Source organism: Crassostrea angulata, chromosome 1 (genome assembly GCF_025612915.1).
Source record: "Crassostrea angulata isolate pt1a10 chromosome 1, ASM2561291v2, whole genome shotgun sequence".
Classification (NCBI taxonomy): domain Eukaryota; kingdom Metazoa; phylum Mollusca; class Bivalvia; order Ostreida; family Ostreidae; genus Magallana; species Magallana angulata.
Window position 1 is genome coordinate 53,086,511 of NC_069111.1, and position 23,235 is coordinate 53,109,745.

The 23,235-nt window shown below is 33.9% G+C and overlaps 1 protein-coding gene across 1 annotated transcript in view; it reads left to right on the forward strand.

Moving 5' to 3' along the window:
• The window catches only part of LOC128192964 (uncharacterized), a 29,332-nt gene that overhangs the window by 1,121 nt on the left and 4,976 nt on the right, over nucleotides 1–23,235 (forward strand). The window contains exons 4-38 of the mRNA XM_052866104.1: nucleotides 115–402; nucleotides 514–789; nucleotides 1,396–1,704; nucleotides 1,993–2,118; nucleotides 2,772–3,074; nucleotides 3,398–3,688; nucleotides 3,817–3,959; nucleotides 11,112–11,275; nucleotides 11,395–11,545; nucleotides 12,531–12,726; nucleotides 13,530–13,780; nucleotides 13,904–14,129; nucleotides 14,361–14,603; nucleotides 14,723–14,851; nucleotides 15,011–15,214; nucleotides 15,301–15,549; nucleotides 15,656–15,857; nucleotides 15,943–16,106; nucleotides 16,199–16,360; nucleotides 16,457–16,582; nucleotides 16,723–16,851; nucleotides 16,968–17,090; nucleotides 17,616–17,738; nucleotides 18,299–18,550; nucleotides 18,930–19,058; nucleotides 19,186–19,311; nucleotides 19,470–19,595; nucleotides 19,913–20,032; nucleotides 20,171–20,419; nucleotides 20,653–20,886; nucleotides 21,899–22,021; nucleotides 22,312–22,572; nucleotides 22,696–22,719; nucleotides 22,838–22,944; nucleotides 23,048–23,106. Of these exons, the coding sequence (XP_052722064.1) occupies nucleotides 115–402; nucleotides 514–789; nucleotides 1,396–1,704; nucleotides 1,993–2,118; nucleotides 2,772–3,074; nucleotides 3,398–3,688; nucleotides 3,817–3,959; nucleotides 11,112–11,275; nucleotides 11,395–11,545; nucleotides 12,531–12,726; nucleotides 13,530–13,780; nucleotides 13,904–14,129; nucleotides 14,361–14,603; nucleotides 14,723–14,851; nucleotides 15,011–15,214; nucleotides 15,301–15,549; nucleotides 15,656–15,857; nucleotides 15,943–16,106; nucleotides 16,199–16,360; nucleotides 16,457–16,582; nucleotides 16,723–16,851; nucleotides 16,968–17,090; nucleotides 17,616–17,738; nucleotides 18,299–18,550; nucleotides 18,930–19,058; nucleotides 19,186–19,311; nucleotides 19,470–19,595; nucleotides 19,913–20,032; nucleotides 20,171–20,419; nucleotides 20,653–20,886; nucleotides 21,899–22,021; nucleotides 22,312–22,572; nucleotides 22,696–22,719; nucleotides 22,838–22,944; nucleotides 23,048–23,106 (6,388 nt within the window). The remainder of the gene's footprint in view (nucleotides 1–114; nucleotides 403–513; nucleotides 790–1,395; nucleotides 1,705–1,992; nucleotides 2,119–2,771; nucleotides 3,075–3,397; nucleotides 3,689–3,816; nucleotides 3,960–11,111; nucleotides 11,276–11,394; nucleotides 11,546–12,530; nucleotides 12,727–13,529; nucleotides 13,781–13,903; nucleotides 14,130–14,360; nucleotides 14,604–14,722; nucleotides 14,852–15,010; nucleotides 15,215–15,300; nucleotides 15,550–15,655; nucleotides 15,858–15,942; nucleotides 16,107–16,198; nucleotides 16,361–16,456; nucleotides 16,583–16,722; nucleotides 16,852–16,967; nucleotides 17,091–17,615; nucleotides 17,739–18,298; nucleotides 18,551–18,929; nucleotides 19,059–19,185; nucleotides 19,312–19,469; nucleotides 19,596–19,912; nucleotides 20,033–20,170; nucleotides 20,420–20,652; nucleotides 20,887–21,898; nucleotides 22,022–22,311; nucleotides 22,573–22,695; nucleotides 22,720–22,837; nucleotides 22,945–23,047; nucleotides 23,107–23,235) is intronic.

The following is a 23,235-nucleotide window of genomic DNA, read 5'->3' on the forward strand; positions in this document are numbered from 1 at the left end:
AAATATTAAATTGTTAAATTATATTGATTTTGATTTATGGAATTAAACATTCCCTTTGTGTAGTTAAATCTTTATTTTATTGAATAGCTATCATACATACTCCGTTATTCACAGAGTCGAACCTACGTGCATCAATTTCCAATAGCAACATTAGCGAAACTTCAATCCACTTTGAGTGGAGACATCCGACCCATTCTGATCTGATACAACACTACTCAATTACTATCCGTCACAACAACGGAACTACTATAACCAGCTCACTGGTCAGCAAACAGACAAACTTCACCTTCCAGTACGAGTTCATACCTGGTAACAAATATTATCTCAGGGTTACCTCTCATGTGCGGATCAACAATCCAAGCGAAACATTTACTATTTACAGAGAGCAAAGCCTAGTTTTAGGTATGATAATATATTTTAAAGTTTGTATTCCATATACGGAAGTATCTGACTCGGACTCACGCATAATTCTTAATACAACAAATACATGAGTTTTGATACTTATACTCCTAGCTCCCTTATCCCCTGGTCTTATTGATAGACACCATAGCAGTTTTCACCCGGAGAGGTTACATCTTAAATGGGCAGTACCAATTAACAACACAAGGGTCGATTCCTACTCAATATCTATCAGTGATGGGTATTCATCACCCTCTTTCTCCTCGTCGTCCAATAATAAGGAAATTACCTCCAGGAGATTCCTACCTGGCACAAACTACACGGTAACACTCTACGCAATAAGCTACGGATCTAGTAGTCCACGACACACGGAGGAGATTGAGACGCTGCGTGAGTATATTGCTTTAGTGTTCATATGAACGATATTTATACTACATGCAATGGATTACGGATGGTGATATACCTTCCGTTAGTCAATCCTTTAGTTATTGCGGGCGTACGTAGTTTTTTCATGTGTTGATATTGTTTTTATACGTGTATTTTTATTTTCGTACAGTTAAACTATTGTACTTAAAGCAATTTGAGCTGTATTTTTTGGACTTTTATTCTGCTGCAAAACCCTGCTAGTATGCTAACTTTGCCTGTAACTTAAATTTTTATCATAAATATGATTTGAAAAATTCTTTAATTTTTATCAGAAGAAAGATTTCTCTTCTAAGGAATATTAAGCTGTTCAATATCCGCACTGGACGACAATAATTCAATTTTGCTTCAATTAAGTCTTCTTAACGGTGTTTCCCACAAAAAATAAGCCTAACAGAAATTTAAAAAAAACCATTTTATTTTTTGTCATTTAAGTAGAAAATATCATTTTCGTAAAACAAAATATCAGCATAAAAATTGCAGCTCATATTGCATGTCTGCATAGCTTAGCTAGGTGTGTTATTTTGAGTGTTTTTATTTTTTAAACTGTTTACAACCTGTTTATACACATAGGTACACCTTATATAACAATTACTCCTTCCGGTTGGCCAAACATACCTTATCTTTCAAACTTGGAGGTGAAATGTACAATAAGGAACAGTTCTGGTTTTCCTTCGACATTGGAAACAAAATGGCAGAGAAATAAACTTGACTTCAATATATCAGATGCAATGTACAAAGGCAGTTCTCTAGATTTGTTTAACCCCAAACTTGTTATTAATCGGATTGACCGGGATGATGATATTTATTATCGATGTATGGCAAAGAACTCGGAGGGTTGGGGTTCAAGTGTTTCTGATATTCTCATTGATGTCAGAGGAAGTAAGTTTTTTAATATACCATATATATCCAGAAAATTACTCTCTAAAAGGAGTATCAGTGTGAAATTATATATATATATATATATATATATATATATATATATATATATATATATATATATATATATATATATATATATATATATACACTTTATAAATGGTTTTAATAAAAGTTGATATAAGACGATAATTAAACTTAGTCGCCATTTACAAACCAACAACAGATCTATCACATGTTCAATAAGACTTAATTTGAATGAACTGCCACAATGATTTGTTTCTTTTTCAGGCATAAAATTTATGAAGTCATGCAATTACAACAGGGAATGTTTATATACTGCTCCTTTAACATGTAGAGATAAACTGTGCTTATGCGACTCCAGCTATTATCATAAAAATGAAGTGTGTTACCGAAGTAAGTTAATCAATTCTTGTTTGTTTAGGCTGTTTGTTTGTTTGATAGGGTCTAAATCACTCGTTAAAACTTGAAGAGATCAAAATATATTACAAGTCTTAAAATTGAGTACATTTCGATGTTAAAGGGATTAAATCCTGCAATCAAAAGTCTTTTTTGGAGTTGTTAAACTTAAATTAAAAAGATATTGCAGATAATGTATGTTTATAAAGGCTTTTTACGCATTCTGCACTGATAGCTATCAAAGGAGTCATGACACAAAATCAAAATAATTAAGGAGGCTGGATAATCAACAAATTACCCTAAAACTTAAAAAATAGTATGTTGCCAATTATCATTTGGTAGAAAAAATCCAAATATTTCAGCTTTTATATTGGATTATTTTCTATATATCATTATATAGAGCTCTTTATCTAAAGAAGATTGTCATAGTAGAAAAAATGTTACGACCATCTAGCCCTCTTTGAATGAAGCTCAAAATTATTCGCCTTATAAGTAAGGTAAATTTTTTGCAACAATAATTTCTGATGTCTAGGATTAGAGTTTTAACTACTTATTACAAGATATTAGCACTGAAAAGGAGAACAACTTATTTTCTCGCTTGCAATGCCTTTTCAAATTAAATCTAAATTATTGTTTTTATTTGTGTTCAGGGAATGAATTACAGGCACAAAACACACGTATAGAAAGTACAACATGTGATATTTCAATAACTTGGAACCATCCTTCTCGGAATGCAGATCTTGTGACCGGATACGAAGTTTACCTACAAGAGAAAACCGACAACAGTTGGAAGTCGTCAGAAAGAATTTATGCCGGAAGCAACACGGAATTTACCTCACCATGCTCTCTTCAATCCGGACGCTTATACCGATTTTTCATTCGTTCTCAAATTGTGCTCAGCAATCCAGCACAAGTCATATCAGTGGATTCATCATACTTATATACCATCCTAGGTTACATATATCGATATGTGATATTTTTTAAAATCTAAACATTATAAATTCCACTGTAAAGTTTAACAAACATCGTGCAGTATAAAAGTTGTTGAAAGCCTTCCAATACGTCTCATAAAAAAACTATGTTTTTTTATCTGGGTAAATTGCAAATTCGACATGAATAAGACAAACACGTATGTCCATCTTCTCATGATGGTTTCCTGAAAAGGGAAATACATTTCATCGGTGTATAACGAGTCTTAGCGTTTTGAGCAGTGATTTTCATATATGTTTTGCATTGACTACTTTTATTTGGTATTAATTTTATCAATATTTTTCAGAACCTCGGAAACCTGGTGCAATAATAGAAAATCTAAGTAATTTTTCTGCTGATGGTCTTCATCTAAAATGGGAAGAAAGTGATGCTTTTGTCAACCGGTACCGGGTGAACATTGAAGACAAGGCGCAAGAAACAAGAGACAGTAAACCAGAAATAAAATGGAACAAACTTTTACTTCCGGTCACGCTGTACAATGTAACAATAACGGCGATCAGTTATGGATTTACTACAAATTATTATCATATCAAAAGAGAAAGTGCTCCAGCTACTTACTGGATAATGACTGCTGAATGTAGGTTTTCATAAAAAAAAATGTGTTACTCAGAATAATTATATTTTTTCTTAAGAAGAATAATAAAAAATGGTAATCAGTATTGAACAAGTTGACAAAATCAAAAGTTTAACGCATATCATATTCAGCACAATACTCGGGGAAGGCGTACATGTCGTACGGAGATGGTGACTGCGTCATTACAGGTGATGACGTCACAAGTCCTGCTCTTCCATCACCCACTACTGTCTATGTAGGAGATGGATCTAACGACGGTTTTAATTATGTTGTCGTAAGTAATATTTTAATACATATTTCACGCATGCCATATAGGTTTATTTAAAAAAAAATGTGAGTTTAAATTAGAGAGCAATGCATAGAAATTTCGTACATTGTACCCCGGGTCAAAGGGTAATTTACTTTTCAGTAATTGCTACTCCCATAAAATTAAAACCTAAAGGCATTTTATTTCTTGACATTTTCTCTCCGATTTTATATTCAATCATCACCAGCTGAACACGTCCAATGATGATTGATTTCAACATTTATAATTTGTCCCGAGTTTTTGCTTTCACCACTTTTTGCATGATATTTCAATAATAGTAAATACCTTTGTGCTCAAACAACGTTCATCCACTAATATAAAAAATGTCCAGATTATCTGTTTTGAAACGCCCCCTCTACCGCTTCAGGTTTCAATACACATCCCGAAATTGCCTACGGAGATTTTGCATTGCAACAGTAATAAGCCCGGATGATAACGTTAAAAAATTGCGCGATGTATTCCGAGTGTATTCCGAATGGAGAAAAGATATAAACATTCCCCATTATAAATCTCCGTAAGGAATCTGTTTTCGTTCCTGTGAATTTTTATAAGTGAAAAGGGATAATTGTTCAATGAAGATATCTTGGATATATTACCTTTTAACGATTTCAACTGTATTTAACCGTTGGATAAATGCACGAGGCTATATTGGGGTATGACCGAATATAGCTTTGGTTTATTGGGTTACCTTTATTCTGTTAATTATACCCCCGCAAACGAAGTTTGGGGGGTATATAGGAATCATTTTGTACGTCTGTCCGTCCGTCTGTCTGTCCGTCTGTCTGTGCAAATACGTGTCCGGTCCATTTCTTTCTTATGGAAAAACATTGGAACTTCTTAAATCATACGAAGATTGTTTATGACCGAAGGGTGTGTTCTGATCTTGACCCAAGGTCATTTGGACAAGGTCAAGGTCACTGACAGAAAAAGTGCAAAATTGGTCCATATCTTTCATATGGAGAAACATTGGAAGTTCTTACTTCACACAAAGATTGCTTATGACCAAAGGATGTGTCATGACCTTGACCCAAGGTCATTTGGGCAAGGTCACGGTCACTGGCAGATAAGTGCAAAATTCGTGTCCGGTCCATATCTATCTTATGGACAAATATTGGAAGTTCTTAATTAAGGTCTTCCGTTTCCAACGGAAGACCTTTCTATTATTGTGCGGGAAAGATTATTTTTCTTTTTTTTTTTCTTCCTAGACGCGAACTTTGAGGCTTCATATCTTGCTTATTTCTGAACGGTTTTTGCTCAAATTTTCAGGGCTAATGTACTTTACAAAACACTATCGGAAGCAATTCATAAAATTTAGAATTCCCTTTCTGTTAAAGAGTTATTCCCCTTTTAAAATTTTTTAGGGCCTTTTGTTTCCAGACGAAGGCTCCGAGACTATGATAGGGAATGGGAATCCAACGAATTTGAATAACAGAGACATTGTAGTTGTGCACATCTGTTTTTGTTTTTAGATTACGTTTTTTATTTAGGAAAAGGTAGGGGATCAAAAAACAGGATTCAAAAAAGTGCGAAAATTTAGACATATTTTCCTTTATATCTTTTAAACGAAAAATATTTTGTTAAGACATGTAGAATAAAAGTTGTGCAAAATATAGAGGGCTTTCATTTGACACCAATAAAAAAGTACTGGTCCCTTAAATTAAGGGCCAATGGCCCCTAAAACATTTTGCTTAATAACTCAAAAACGGTTAGGATTTTGATATGGCTGTCGCTGGAAAAGTTGTTTGTTGGGATCTCATAAAGGTCGTTACAATGTTATTTTGTATGTGATTTGTGTAGTATGAGTGTAAAAAGCTTTACATGTTAACATGTACCTGTTTTCATTTGACAAGTTAACGAAAGTCTTTGCGCGTACAACTGGCATAAAGTCACCGCAGAAAGTATGCTGGTTTATACAAACGGCATTAATTCATAAGAATTTTTTTTTTAGAATACGTGCTTTTTTAGGAGTTTAAGTCATTGTTGTTAAGTTCTCATAATGCTCAACCCTTTAAAACGGGATTTGGAAAACAAATCATTGATTTTCTTTTCTAGTAAACCACAAAATATGGAATTAAAAAAAATCTATGCATTACATTTTAGTTATTAATCCATACATTTAAAATCTACCTTGAATCAGAGCTGGTGTGTACCATTACGTAAGCTCTCCCTCGCCCGCGGCCGAGAAAATCGGTCACCATGGTCGCGGCTGGACTACCTAGCGGTCAGGGGTTATCTAATACACGAGAGTTGCGTCTCTCATATATGAGTTTATTTATCCGCAAACCCAAGAATTTTTTTTCGTTTTGATTACACATGTTTTTTTATGGATTAAACGATTGGGTGTCAATTAAGAAATCGTTCAGTTAATTAATAACAGCAATGGCATTCTCAATCTAAAGCAATAATAGATATAGACTAGACACGATCTCGTTGCGAGCAACGAGGAGGTCTTCCGTCCGATTTTTAGAATATGGAATGACCTTGTTCTTGATCTGCGTCAACAAAACGTATCCGGAAAAGGAGGCGGGATCTAAGAGTATTGGGTGAAAAACTATCTATCCCTTTAATGTCCCTTATTTAAGGGATCAGCTCCTTTTCATTCATTCTAGTTAAAGGTATTTTTGTGTACCGCTAATAAGTGTTTAGAAATTGGTTACCGTTTTTGATATATCTGGGAAAATCGTTTTGATATCCGGTCCTAATTCTCCTTTTAAGGTCCAGATAACAAACAGTATATGGTTGTACATTGTTAAGCACAGTATGTTGAGCATCTTTTGTTTAATACTGCTTTCCAGAATTTTCCTCCATTTTGAGATATTGAGGATCAAAGTTTTGGATTTCTGGTCCCTTAAAATCCCTAACTACATAACATAGGAGTAAATGATTGCCATATATAGGTGAATACCGTTAGAATGAACATAATTGCTTCTATAACGTATCACAAACTATTTCACAGTAAAAAGTTATCATTAAAAGACTTTAGAGCCCCCTCAGCCCCATATTTGAAGTGTCAGCCCCTTTTTCTTGATGTCATAAGAATGCTCTTGTCAATTCAAACACATTTTGTTCAAGAAGTGTTTAGAAATTCTGCACTGTTCTCGAGATATCTTGAGAGGGTCGTTTTAGGGGCTAACCCTGTAACTCCCTTTAAGGACCGCATAACAAAGAAATTATAGTTGATTATTGTTAAGCTCAATATTTTGAGCATCTTTTGTTCAATATTGTTTATCAAAATTTTCCTCCATTTTGAGATATTGAGCATCAAAGTTTTGGACTTCTGACCCCTAAAAACCCCTAATTACGTAACACATGATAAAATCGTTATACTGTTGGGCTTCATAACTGTAAGATAAACATATTTGTTTCTATAATTTATTACAAAATATCCTTCGGTGAGGAGCTATAGATTAAAGACTTTAGACCTCTCTAGGTCCCTAATTGAAGGGGCCAGCCCCTTTTTCTTGATATCAGCTAAAAGGTCTTGTAAATTTAAACTTTTTTTTACCTTACATGTTATAACAAAATATTTTCCAGAAAAGAGATAAACAAAGAAAAGCACGAAAATTCACGACGCTTTTCATATCTGAAATTTCGAGCCCTACCGAGCTCCGGTGTTTCGTGTGCTAAACAAACAGGAATGGTTTTGTTCAGATAAACAATCTTTTGTCTATCATCCCTGAAATTTTGAAATCAATATCATTTGTAGTTTAGGAGAACACCCTTGGACAAACCAACCCCCTAAAAATCCTTAAAATGCCAATATCGCAAGAACGGAAATGACGTCATCAACCAAAATTATTTCCGATAAGGTTTAGAACATAGTTGGTAAGATCTGAAAATTTCGTGCAGATCGGTCAAGCCATTTCTGAGATATCGCGTGCACAAAAAGTCGTAAGAAAAAAAAAGAAGAAGAAGAAGAACTAGAGCAAAGCTCGTTGCAAAGCAACGAGTGGGTCTTCCGTTAATGTCGGAAGTAAAGCTGGAAGTTCCTGTAAGAAGCAGAGCTCTTAAACAAATAACAAGAGTAACTAAAATGAAAAGATAAAAAAATCGAATTATTCCTGGTACGACTTAACAAAATACGAATGATTTTAAGTACGACTTAACAAACACCTTTCCGATTTCAAGAACAACTTAACAAAAAAAATCCGAATTGTTCAAGTACGACTTAACAATTATTTTTGGTACGAGTTAATATTACTTTGAACATTACGCTATTTTTTAAACCAAGGACGCGGAATCAAAATTTCCGGAAAAATCAATTTTTAAACCCCGATATCTCTGTAATGCATCGTCCGATTTTAAAACGGCTTTCAGTGTTTGATTCAGCTAATTAAGCTCTACAAAACACATATTCATTTTTCATTTGATCAGAAAATTCATTTTTTCGAAAAATTTGTTTCACTTCCGGTTTCGACCGGAAGTGACAGATTTTCATTTCCAGCCTTATTACAGAGGTAAATCGACCAAATCATCACCATTGAAATTTTCAAGCCTCTTTCTTAAAGCGTTTTTGAGAAAAGTCCGGGACAAAATGACTTTTTGAAATTTTTAAAAATGACGTCACGTCAAAACGGAGGTGACGTTCTTTATAAAACTTTAACATTTTTGAGGGACGCCAACTTGCAAAAATCTCTGAAAATTTCATCAAAATCGGTTAAAAACTTTTTGAGTTATGAAGCAAAAAAGGAGTCAGAAGAAAAGAAAAAGAATAATAATAATAACTAGAGCAAAGCTCGTTGCAAAGCAACGAGTGGGTCTTCCGTTAATGTTGAAAGTAAACCTGGAAGTTCCTGTAAGAAGCAGAGCTCTTAAACCAATAACAAGAGTAACTAAAATAAAAAGATGAAAAAAATCGAATTATTCCTGGTACGACTTAACAAAATCCGAATGATTTTAAGAACGACTTAACAAAAACCTTTCTGATTTCAAGAACGACTTAACAAAAAAAATCTGAATGTGTCCAAGTACGACTTAACAATTATTTTTGGAACGAGTTAATATTACTTTGAACATTACGCTATTTTTTAAACCAAGAACGCGGAATCAAAATTTCCGGAAAAATCAATTTTTAAACCCTGATATCTCTGTAATGCATTGTCCGATTTTAAAACGGCTTTCAGTGTTAGATTCAGCTTAATAAGCTCTACAAAACACATATACATTTTTGATTAAATCAGAAAATTCATTTTTTCGAAAAAATTGTTTTACTTCCGGTTTCGACCGGAAGTGATAGATTTTCATTTCCAGCCTTATTACAGAGGTAAATCGATCAAATCATAAGCATTCAAAATTTCAAGCCTCTATCTTAAAGCGTTTTTGAGAAAAGTCCGGGACAAAATGACTTTTTGAAATTTTTAAAAATGACGTCACGTCAAAACGGAGGTGACGTTCTCTTTAAAACTTTAACATTTTTGAGGGACGCCAACTTGCAAAAATCTCTGAAAATTTCATCAAAATCGGTTAAAAATCTTTTGAGTTATGAGGCAAAAAAGGAGTCAGAAGAAAAGAAAAAGAATAATAATAATAATAATAAAAAGAAACCGAAGAATAACAAGAGGGTCTTCCGTTGAAAACGGAAGACCCTAATAAAAAGAAACAATAGAATAACAAGAGGGTCTTCCGTTGGAAACAGAAGACCCTAAAAAGAATCCGAAGAATAACAATAAGGTCTTCCGTTGGAAACGGAAGACCTTAATAAATTGTGGGTTTTAAGTTTAAAATAAATAACTTCTATTTGATAGAGTAAGGTCATTATACTGCAATTTTCAAGGCTTACTGGGTTCTGAGCTGTGTGGGTCTGTGCGTTGTACCTTTACGTAATCTATCGTTCGCCCACGGCCGAAGAACTCAGCCACGGCTGCACTACATAGCAGTTATTTATACACAAGATTCGCACACCGAGACGCACACTTCCATGCATATGAACGTGTTTGAGTTAATATAGTCGTAAATACAAGAACTGTTTTAATTTTATGTTATAAAAGTTTGTCCATTTTGTATTTATTTAATTAAATTTGAGTGTAAATGAATATTAATGAACGACATTACTCCAAATCGGAAACATCGTCAGACATAAATTAATGGTTGGTTTGTTTATATAAAATATTTTATAAACTGTACAAATAATGTTTTAAATCAACAACAACCCCCCCCCCCCCCCCTAAATATTAAACATTTAAATGATGATCATCCATCGCCCATGGCTGAGGAGATCCGGCACGATTGGACAAGTGATCCGCGGTCGGTTCGTGATCTTGTACCTTATCACGCGTTCATGTTTCATATTTTGGCATTTTGCACGGAACCAACTATATTTTATTATGTTTTCAACTATTATTTTGGTTTAAGATGAAAAGATAAATTTATTTTACTTGTACAGTTGATTAAGCATTGGTGTATACGATAGCGTACAAGGTAGTTTAAAATCAAATCAAATTATAATCAAAGTTCCATGTCACGTGTTTGCGGTAGGTGCTAGCACGATAAAAGAATGCCCTGAGTTGAGGCATTCGATGATTATTTAAAAGAATATTCACATGAATTTTAAACAACTTTAGATTAGATTCTATCTGTCACATATTAATCACTTCTGTAGTTTTTCTACATGTTCGTTTCATTATGGAAGCGAACTCATTGCTGCCCCCCCCCCCCCCCCGCCCCCTCCTCCCGCCCCGCTGACAGGAGCTCGCGCTGTATTTTTTTTTTGGCGAAACCATATCAAGATCTGTCGAAAATCATTTTTGGTGGCTTCTTCTTGTTTCACTTTCCCAACCGTTTGTTTATTCGGCCAGTCTGTGTTAAATCAATCGCCACGTGCGACCGAGAATCTTGTGTCGCTTCAGCGCACACAGCTCAGAGCATATATAGCCCCGGGTCATCAATTGTTATGTAATTGAGTAACAGTTGGAATGGTGCTTTTACACCTTTTGGCAGAAAAGTGCAAAATTCGTGTCTGGTCCATATCTTTCTTATGGGGAAACATTGGAAGTTCTTACTTCACACAAAGATTGCTTATGATTAAAGGGTGTGTCATGACCTTGACCCAAGGTCAATTGAGAAAGTTCAAGGTCATTGTTTCAAAAAAGCTAAATTCTGTCTGTGGCATGTCTTGTCTAGATCGGAACAAACGGAGTGATTGGACTTGGGGAACGTTTCAACAGTGAATCTATATTTACCATGGACTCAAAACACGTAAAACAAAGACAAATTTTCTGTCCATTCTGGACCGATTTGGCCTCGAAAGATGATGAGGGCAAAGTATACTACAACACTTACAGAAGGTAATAATTCTTTTCAAGTAATAAATAGAATTCATTAATTATCTCTTTGACTTTTATTACTTTCGCATTGTAAAAATTATAGGAATCAGATATGTCAATGTTTTTTTTTATCGTTTTAGAGGGAAAGAAGGAGAGCATATAGATTCAATGTTTATGGAGAAGGCTGATGGTATAGTAAAGAAACATTTTAAAGATATGAGAGATTTTAAAGCTACTTGGCTTGTAAAAGTCACCTGGGAGAACATGACTTTGTATGGTCATAAGGACCAGGTAAAAATGTGTTTTATTCACTAAACGTTGTAATAATTGTGTAACTTTAAAGCTTGATGATTTAATTATCATATAAATAGCAATGGGTTGTTGTTTGTTTTAATTCATTTATTTTGATTCTCAATTATTGAATTAATTCCGCTGTTATGATCAAATTATGCAGGAATTCAGTCTTAGTTCCAGCACTTACGTATTTTTGTGATCACTGTTGTCCATATGAGGCATCCGGCAAATGCTTCCACGTGCGCACACATTCCGCTTGCATAAGTAGTTCTTATAAAAACTTGAAGTTTGGTTTGGTATTTATATAACATTTTACCCAGTTTTATTTTAATTCATTTACCTTAAGAGATGCAAACATACATAAAATACAGTTGGACCATGCACATTTTGTCTCAAACGTAAGAATTTCGATCGAAAGATTCATTCAGTAATGCAGTTGACCTCGATGAACTGACCTCAATCATAAGAATATGCTTCATGAACTGACCTCGATCTATTGATGTTGCATAATAGGAGCTAGGAAGACGGCTTGATTTATAAACAAGGTTACATTATAATGCGACCCCTATAGCAAGTTATGATGGCATTCAATGTTTTTCAGTCGCATTAAATTATTTTAATACAACTCTTTCTTTGTATACGCGTTAATGCTCTTTGAAGAGCCCTACTCAGTATTCTGAAGAAAAAGAAGATGCATGAACTTTAAATAATTACGTAAAAAAATATAAAACCAGACAAGGAGTTTACAAACGGATTTCCCCAAATTTATTTCATAATTAAATTTGTCGACGGTTTGTAATGATGAAATTATGGTGTACAGATTCAAAATATTTTATATTTTGTAAAAATACAGTACTTGTTTAATTATTTTACATCAAACTGATCATGTTGATTGCTTCTAGATATTAATATATCATTATTGACGATCATTCCTTTAAAAGGAATACTTGTCAACAATGATCTTATCTTCCTTGTATTTTAGAAAATCACGTTCCAGAGTTTCCTTATAACCGATGGAGAGAACACATTCGCTGTAATAAATTACATCGACGTCAATTTAAAAACGATAAAAAACCTTCCAATTTCCATAGGATACAGATACAGAGATTTCTTTGTGAAAAATTCATTTACAAACAAAAAAAATTCATTTAAGATGAGCCTCGTTCCTGGAAATCGAGGTAAAAATACATATCATTTGGTTTGAAGTCAACGACATTTGGTTCTTGTATATAAATATATGAACCATACATTAGACTGAAGCTAAAAACAATATTAAAGAAACGGATGTTACATTTTGAAAAATGGATATGTTTAGATACATTATTTAGCATTCTTTTACGAGCAGACCATGTTAAGGTATCCGACCCATATTAGGACATAATTATTCCAACCTTGAATATCAGTCATGTATTAAATATTCTTATACATGTATTAATTCAAAGAATTTTAGAGTAGACAAATATTAACCAAGAGAAATTTTTAAAAATATAATTAACTAAGCAGTAATTAATTAATGAAGATTGCATTAAGGTCTATGGGGACAATCACATTTTTTTTTAAAATAAAAAAGTAAATACTAAGAGTATCAATAAATACTCTGGTGGAAAGATGTATTTGATCATTATGAATAGGAAAACTATTTAAAACAATTTTTATACCATATAGATTGTTTTTAGAATTTAATTTTATATATCAAAAGCAAAAGGGGGCACCTCTTCGATAACAGGAAAAGGACACATACCACTCTTACATACTGATACTTAAACATTAAAAGTATGTCCAAGTATACTGAGTTGTAAGCATATACATATATGTCATGGGTCCCAATTCAGTGAAAAAGGGCTATTATGGATCGGATACCTTAAATACCACACCAGCAAAATAAAATCATGCTCATATAGTACAAACGTATATATTAACAATGGTAAAGTTATCACTGTAGCTTATACATTCTATATAATTATATATAACTCATTTACAGGAGAACGGGGCTTTTGGATTTATAAAATGACAGACGGAATAAAATCAAAAAGAGAGGAGAAAGAATGTTTCTTCTGGTACTCATTCAACATTGAAAAACAGATTCATCACGGTTTGTCCCAGGTTCTCAGTGACATACGATGTCCATGCGATCCACGTCTACTCAGGTTTGATCCACGTTACGCCATCAACAGATTCGACAAGTCCAGGCGGCTGTTGTGTTTTGCCTCACTTACACTAGGCACTAATGTAGTATGTAAAAAAAAATCAAATTCATAAATCTGTGTGAGAGAGAGAAATGTATTTAGGTCTATATAATACTCAACATTATTTTCCTTCGATAATTTACAATTCATATTTGTCTTTATTGTACAGGAATGTTGTTATGACATGTATGCTGATGTCAATGACCTGGGACCTCTGAGGCGAGCACCACCTTTTGCAGGAACGGTTTTGCAGTATAATCCATTCTTCCAAAGATATCAGTACACGAATTATGACCAAAAGCCGAAGGAGCTTTGTTGCAAAACTGGGCATTGTAACTGGTATTACGAAGTTCGTCCGATTCCACAGTGCTATTGGAGGTCACCTTTTCAACCAGGTTAATCTCTGGCTGTCTGTCTCTCTCTCTCTTTCTCTCTGTCTGTGTGTCTGTCTCTCTCTCTCTCTCTCTCTCTCTCTCTCTCTCTCTCTCTCTCAGGATTCAGCAAATTGCTTATTTAACAAAAATAACTAATTTATACATTGCAAATAAAGTCAGCGTCGGTAAATAAGTTTGTTAGATAATAATAAAATTCTATTATGTATGTGATACTTTACAATTTGCAACCAGGAATTAATTTTGGTGATCCTCATATTACGACTCTTGATGGCTTTGACTACACGTTCAATGGATATGGAGAATATACTATGATTAAGATAAACACAAGCACTGCATCATTTAACTTACAAGCAAGGACAGAGTTAGCTACAAACGAAAACGGAACAACTATAAACGCAACCATTTTCAGTGCGTTTGCAGCAAAAGACCAAACGGGATCCTCATTGCAAATTGAAATGTCACGTGACAAAAAGGGTAAATCATATTCATCATTTTTGATATGTATTTTGCCCTACCGAAATATATACCCTTTGAAGGATTTTATATAACTTTTAAAATATGTGTTATAGTTTTGAATGTGTGATATTTTGCAGGAATGATTATTACTGGCAATGGAATAGACCTTACAAATAGGTTTAGAAATGCAAATTACACATTTCTGAATGAAAACCTAACAATTTACTGGGAAAATCGCACAATAGCAGCATCGTTTCTGAAGTCTTGTAAGTAGATTAAAAGTTCTTTTCCTCTGTTTTATGATCATATTTTCGTGATTATGGTTTTTATTTTGTGAATAAATGTTTCCCGCTAAGTCGTCCTTATGCTTATACCTAGACTGAAAGTTTTATCAAGCCTTATAACTTGTTTACATGTTTTTTCAGTGCACACTATGAAGATAAGCCTTGGAAAACGTTTTCTGATATGCGAAACTCTGATTAATGAAAAATACAAAGGAATGACAACAGGTTTGATGGGGAACTTTGATGGCAACAAAACTAATGATTTTATATTACCGAATGGGACCATGCTTCCACACAATGCAACGAACAGCGAAAAGAAGATATTCTACAACTTTGGACAACAATGTAAGTTTTCGTGATCTAAGAAAAGTTTGGATGTCAACATTTGTATGTTTTTTCTGAATATATCATATGCACATTTATTTCTATAGGGTCCGTAAACAAGGAATCTTTATTTCAATATGGTGACGAATTATCCTACTGGAACTACTCACATCCCGAGTTTGTTCCAATGTTTACTGATGAAGTAGATAAAGGACGATTGAACGAGGCTATACAGAAGTGCGGATCGAATTCTTCAAAAGCCTGCATAGCTGACTATCTCGCCACTGGAGACATTTCTTTGGCAAAAGTTTCGGGGGATAAAGAACATGATTCTAAATTAGATATTGAAACAATAGGTATTTATCAATGTTATATTCTAAAAATAACCCTGGTATATATAAAAATCATTTCCATAAAAATGTTACATATTTAAAATAATCCTGTTATAATTTTTTGTAATAGAAAACGAAACACCACAGATTTCGGGAAACACAACGTTGTATGTCGAGGCGAATAAAGAAGTAGAATTGAAATTCAATGTGTCAGACGATGGCAAGGAAAAGCCAACGTTAAAGCTTTTGAAGAAACCAGATGATTTCTACCTAAACGATGAAACAAACACGGCTAGATGGACTCCTAAACAATCCAGTATACCTGAAATAAGGTATTGTCAATATAAAAAGAAAACATAATTAGCTAGCATATATTTTGAATGAATTACATATCTATAATACATGTTGTCTTCATAGCATTGTAGCCATTGACGGTCAAGGGGCACAATCATCTGCTCTAGAGTTTAACATTGTGCAATGTGATGGATGTGGTATCCACGGAGAGTGTGACTTTGACAGCACAGTTGCAATAAGTGACCTAGCAAAGAGGGCTAGGTGCAATTGTCAAACAGGATTTTCAGGTATCACAGTTAAATCCAAACATTCCAGCCCATTTATCAGGTTTATTGAGAATTCACTCAGTAACTGTTTCTTTTCTATCTTTTTTAAACAGGTGATACGTGTGATATTGACACAGATGGCTGCTCACAAAACCCTTGTCCACTATATAGAAACTGCACAGACCTTCCACCCGAGGAAGAAACCATGTTTGGTCGAGGATATAACTGCTCGAGTTGTCCTCTTGGATATAAGGATGTTGAAAATAAATGTCAAGGTTTGAACATCATTTAACATTTAAAAAAAAACGTATTATTGATTTGATGTTTTGGCAAGAACAATTGTTTTACAGAAAATCAAAATTTGATTCTAGATATTGACGAGTGTGAATCAAATGACAAATCCTGTGATAACTCTAAAGAAACTTGCGAGAACTCTGATGGTAGTTATATATGTAACTGTGTCGGCGGGTACCGGAAACTAAACCAACAATGCAATGGTAAGAATTGAATCAAATGTTATGTCTAGCTGTATGAAAGAAACAAATATCGATGGAGTCTATATTCAAACTCTTGAATGAAAGTACGTATTTTATATATAGTTCTTCATGTTATGTTCACATTTATTATTATTAAATAGATATAGACGAATGCCTTGAGAAACGGTCTGGTTGTGAACAGCTCTGTCAAAACACCCCCGGATCTTTCTCGTGTTCCTGTCTCCCTGGATTTGGGTTGAACGCAGATAAAACAACTTGCAGTCAAACAGGTTCTTTTCAAATTTGCTATATTTGAGTTATTAATAGAGATTAATATTTTCAGATTGCTTTATCCTTTTTCAAAATGATATGTTTCAAAATACATAATATTTTATATAAATTTCAGATGCTGATATCTGTAAGAATTTTGAGAAAAAATGTGAATACTCATGCAGTGAAATAGACGGAGTGACCCAATGCATTTGCCCTTCCGGTTACACATTAACTGACAATGGAATCAACTGTACAGGTCAATAACATAATTCACATTTTTTAAAACAAAAAGATTGTGTAACTAAAATATCACACACCGGTATATAATTAGAATTATGTGCGTGAAAGGTTTTCATACGTACTCGAATAGGTTTCGGGTCACGTGATCAGGTAATATAAGTAGTAGGACCATGCGATTGCGTGGCACTCTAAGCTCGCTCGCTAGTTGTGATATAAGGTAAAATGGCAGATAATATGGAATGCACTGATTTGGGGCTGACAGATAATTGGTAATATGTGTTTATGTATAAAATAAATCAAATGCTATCGAGCAGCGGACCTATGTAATACTTATTGTTTTTATTCATTTAGTGCTTTATTGTTTTATATTCGGACGAACGTAGTAAGGGAGAATATAATGAAAAACTTCATGAGGAAATACATCCGGAAACAGTTGTGACCACACATAACATTATTTCGGGATGAATTTAAAAGTGTTGGATATTTTTGTTACTCCTTTTCAAAATTTGATTTTCATTAACGATGTCAATGACATTTACAGATATTGATGAATGCAGTCTGGCTACGACTCCATGTGACCAGGAATGTACCAACCTTAATGGATCATTCCAATGTACTTGTCGTCCTGGATACTCTCTTGAGGAGGACAAAACAACGTGCTCCAGTATGTCTTATGTTTTTTTTTAGTTAATGTTAGGTTATATTCTTTTTCTAGCCATGACAGTGCATAAGGCGGGAAGTTATTTTCGGTTACCATGGTGCTAAGCAAATGAGAGTCATTGACTCCCCTTGGATGGAACACCAGTCTATGGCAGTTTAAATCCCAGCATAAGCCAGTACCCAAGCTGGACTGATACAATAAAAATAAAGTGCCTTTTCTTCCTGCACATCAAGTGACCACAGGTTTGAACAAGCAAGCTATGGTTTACTGGCCTAACTTCTATGACCACTGGGCCATGAACTCCACGTTATGTTTTTAGGTGGAATAAAAAAAACACACATTTATTAGTTTTGTTTGTCATTATTGTTAAGTAAAGTTTATGTCCTATGACGTTTCTGATTACTTTAAAAATACAGTATATAATATATTTTTATATGTATATTTAAACAATATTTTCAAGACCTCTACTTTGTTCATAGAAAAATGAAAACTATTACATGTATTGTGCTGCAACATATTCTAATAATGATAGTGGTACCGGTTTTCGTCACATTGTATTGCAGGGTGTGAGTTGCCAAATTACGGAGTAAACTGTAGCCAGGTGTGTGAATGTGGCCCAGGTGTTGACAGGTGTGATTCCGTCAGTGGATGTGTCTGCCTGTCGGGATGGACCGGGAAGAACTGTGACGAAGATATTGACGAGTGTCAGGAAAATCCCAACATATGTGGCATACAAAGGGTCTGTGTCAACAACGAGGGGTCCTATCGATGTGTTTGTGGAGAAGGATTGCAACTTGTTGAGAATACCTGTGAAGGTGTCTTTTTCTCTAACTGATGACCTTCCAATTTCTAAAACTTAACACATAATAAAAATGATAAAATAAAAGTCGATTAACTTAAATATAAATCCTTATGTATCGATTTTAATAAATATGTCTTTAAAAATAACAGATTAAACCTTAACGATCTCCGATCCTCGGTGATGTTCTATAGCTATAAATAATCCGGACTTTTTTAAATTTGTACCATAAATCTGCCTTTTATATAAAAATAAATTAATCAGTCGTTAACTGTTAATATTACGCCAAGCTATTTAACACTTTTATGATGAAAAAAAAAATACTTTGAGGCTGAGGATTGGAGAACCTTCAAAAGAGAATGAAGATAATAATTATTTTTCTATCATATGAAAAGATATCGATGAGTGCGGAGATGATGCCTTGAATAACTGTCCCCAAGAGACCACAGAGTGTGTGAATTCGTTCGGTAACTACAGTTGTGAGTGCAAACCAGGATTCCAAGGGCAGGGTTCACACTGTAAAGGTAATACTTTAACGATGCTATATAGAAAATTCAGTGTTTGTATACTAACCTTGATAAACATATTTCGTTATTTCAACATATTTCCGATCTATCACTCAATATCATTGTACGTCAATTTATTAAATAGATATAGACGAATGCCACCTTGGTATACATAAATGTTCCCAAGCCTGCCAAAATTTGCCTGGCAGTTACAATTGTCTGTGTTATTATGGATTTCTTCTGAAAGAAGATCGTATTACCTGTGAAATAGGTATTTAACCATTGTTTAATTTAACAATTTGTAATTTTTATGTGTAAATGGGAACTCTGTTTTCATCGCGTATGAATTAATATAAAACGTAACGCTGGATAAGACTATTTCATATTTATAAACACTTATCCTTCTTAAATGTTTGACTTGTTAACTAGACAAAAACTCCTGCTCTTCGTATCCAAACCTGAACTGTACGTATGGGTGTAGGAAGATCAACGACAATAAAGGAGTGTGCTTCTGTGAGAGTGGCTACGAAGTTCAAAGCGACGGGTCCTGTATAGGTATCATTTATTTCAATAAGTTTAATTTCATTGTTCCTAAAAAAAATAAAAAAAATAATTCGTTATATATGAGATATTTAATGTCCCTAAGCACTAAAACAAATTAATTTTTAAATCAAGTATTTTTTAATGTTTTTTTTATGTTTAGAAACTTGTTTCAAAATTCCATTAGTAAATCAAAACCATACCTTATTGAACTAAGTGAAAAACGTTATATTTCTATAAATTTGATCAATTAAATCCCAATGAAAACTTAATTTTGAGTAAAACTTTTATTGAACTGAGAAATATTTAATCGTACATGCATTTGCTTATAGACGTAAACGAGTGCCTTAATACATCAACTTGTGACTATAACTGTACCAATAAGAAAGGTTCGTTTACTTGTTCATGCGATGTTGGATACCGACTAGGAAACGATGGCAAGAGTTGTACAGGTAAAAATTATGTTTATTCATTTTATTGTCAAACTAGCACAGGATTTTCTTCATAATATTGAGTAATATATTTTATTGTTTTAAATGATTGTATAAACGGGCACTCAAACTTGATATTCTTTGATATGCAACATTCAGTATGTAACCCGGGGTTCTACGGAGAAAACTGTGAGACACCGTGCAGATGTGGGCGGGGAACAAAGGAGTGTAACAACACTAAGGGGTGTGTCTGTAGTTCCGGCTGGAGGGGAGAGACTTGTGAGGAAGACATCAACGAGTGTGACAGCAGTCCGTGTACAGGGGAACACGAAGTGTGCCTCAACACACCAGGGTCCTTCCGGTGTAATTGTGTCCAAGGGTTCAAAAACAGTTCCGGAACATGTGAAGGTGTATATGACAGTACTTGGCTCTCATTAAAGAAAGAAATAAAGCACATATGTATTTGATACTTTTTAAATTAGTTGTTTATGCAAATTGTTGAGTTGTAAAATGAATGGTTTGTCGTAAAATATTTCGAAATAAATTGAGAATGTTATCTTTCTTAGGACCTCACGCTTTATCATATAATTTCATACCAAATTTGTCTTCAATCTCATTTATCTTTTTTTCTTTTTATGTAGATATTGATGAGTGTCAAGAACCACACATATGCCACCAGCTATGTAGTAATACAAACGGCAGTTACTCGTGTGGGTGTAAGGCTGGGTATGAGCTGATTAATTTCAAGGACTGTGTTGATATTGATGAATGCGCTAAAGCCCGGTGCAGTAAATGTTCCAACTGGCCTGGAAGCTTCAAGTGTTCATGCAGTAACGGTTACCGATTGAACGCCACGACACTGAGAGATTGCGAGAGTGTGTAACGTTTATATGTTGAGCGAAATATATTATTACTATATGACACAAAATGTAAAAGAAGCAAATGTTTGGATATAAAGGACTTTACTTTTTACATTTATATACCCCCCTTTCAAAGATAGAAGGGCATATCGCTATGTCTGTCGGTCGGTTGGAAACCAACAGTTTCCGTTTATTTTTCTCGCCAAGGTTGGACATGCTGCAATACAATTTAGTATTCGTATTTATCATAAGGATATCCAGGTCAATGTCTGTTTTTGGTACTATCGAGCAATTTTTGACAAAGTATGCACCTTGCATTTAAACAAATTCCGATTATTTGCAATTTTTGTTTCTTTTCTTTTCTTCGCAGAGGTTGCACATAGTAAAATAAAATGTATTATGTAAAATATCTAAGTCAAGCTATGTTTTGGGTACGATAGAGCAATTTGTGACAGAGTTATGCCCCTTGGGATTAGAAAAATTCCAATTATTTGTTTTCCGTTCATTACCTATGCAAAAAAAGCCTGCACAAATTAATTACCGATATATTTATTGAATGCTCTTGAATTGAGTTACATGGATTAAAGTCAACTATTTGTTAACTTAGACATATCATACTTGACAGGTTGATGCATCTCAGAAAGTAACGGTAGATGGCCATGATCAATTTCATTTACATGCATACCACCCTAATGTAAACTGTCCATAAAAACTTTGTGCACCTTATAATGTATGTCAAAGAGAAGGAGACATTAGTCTTTCACAAAATTTCTTGTTTAGTTGTATTTACGAGCTTCTGTTTAATTCAATGTAGATTCAATATGTCTGTGAAAAATATTAAAACAAATTACCTAAAAGTATTGTGAATCATCATGTTGATGAAATATTCAAACATTGCAGAACAAATTGCTAACTTGGTTGTTCGAGTGGAAATAAGAATGTTGCGATAATTTTACGTTTTATTGCTTGATTTATATAATGTGTTTAAAATTTTATACTCATCCTCAAAATTTGAATCTTTAACTAGATATTGACGAATGTCACGAAAACACCCACAACTGTTCCCTGAACGCCACATGTACTGATACAGACGGGAGCTTCAGGTGTAGCTGTCATATAGGAACGCACGGAGACGGCTACGATTGTACAGGTTGTGTATTTTAATTTGACATTTCGTATTACATGTATGTTTATGATATATAAAGGCTTTGAAATACCACGCTTAAAGTAGCACTAGCAATTTGAGTTACTCATTGTCTTCCATGTATCAGTTAAAAGAGCGTTGATTTCTAAACCGAAGTGCTTTGAATATAAACCAATTTTTTTTTCATTGGTATTGGGTAAAAGTATCAAAGATACGATTGTTCAATAACGAAAATGATTTGCATTTAAAGTTGTTTTATCGATCACTGTAATTTCAACATGTTGTTTATTTTTCAGTCTGTCCTCCGTTTACCTATGGCGAGCAATGTTTTGAAGACTGTAAATGTGAAAAGAACAATAGTGACACATGTGACGCTGTTACCGGTAGTTGTCACTGTAAGACAGGATGGACCGGTGATACCTGTTCACAGGACGTGGACGAGTGTGAGGAGGGAATTAGAACGTGTAACACAAGTCTACATCAGGTCTGTGTCAACGACCCGGGCTCATCTCACTGCCAATGTCTTTACGGAGGAAACAATCTCACAAGCTGTATTCGTATGTACTATTTAGAAAGTCAATTTTTATTTATCTTTTACAAATGTCAGTTTCGGATTATTTTGAATAAATGTATATCTTTATTAAGTAATATTGAATCTTGAATAATATTGATGTTTACAGGTCCGCAACCACCGATTCATATCAGTAAGTAAACGAGTGGCGTACATATAATTATTCAATATATTTTCACCCCTTTTCTTAGCAATGATTACGAAAATAGTAAAAGAAAACAAAAACTAATTTTTAATCGTATTCTGTATAGATGCGACAGATGTCAAAGTGAAAGTGGAGATAAGATTTGGTGTAAATGCTTCAAGAGAAGACTTCTTACAAAATAGTACAAAATGGCGAGGCGACATCGAAAAGACGGTAAACATTGACTATGAGGTGTATCAGATTTAAAAACTGCCATTAAAAACAAGTTCTGTTAATGAAGACGTATATTTGTCAACAATTTTCATTTTAAAAACAGATAATGGAATTCCACAAAGGTTTTCCAGGATTTTCAACTCTCCGCGTGTTGTCAATTAGGTAAATAAGTTACTTTTTCATTAGAGGAGATCGGAAGGTTAATTAATACACTATACAAAAATAAAAATATTGAAAAAGTTGTTTAAGGTATTGTTGAATTGGGTTTGTTTAATATTGCTGTTCCCTTGG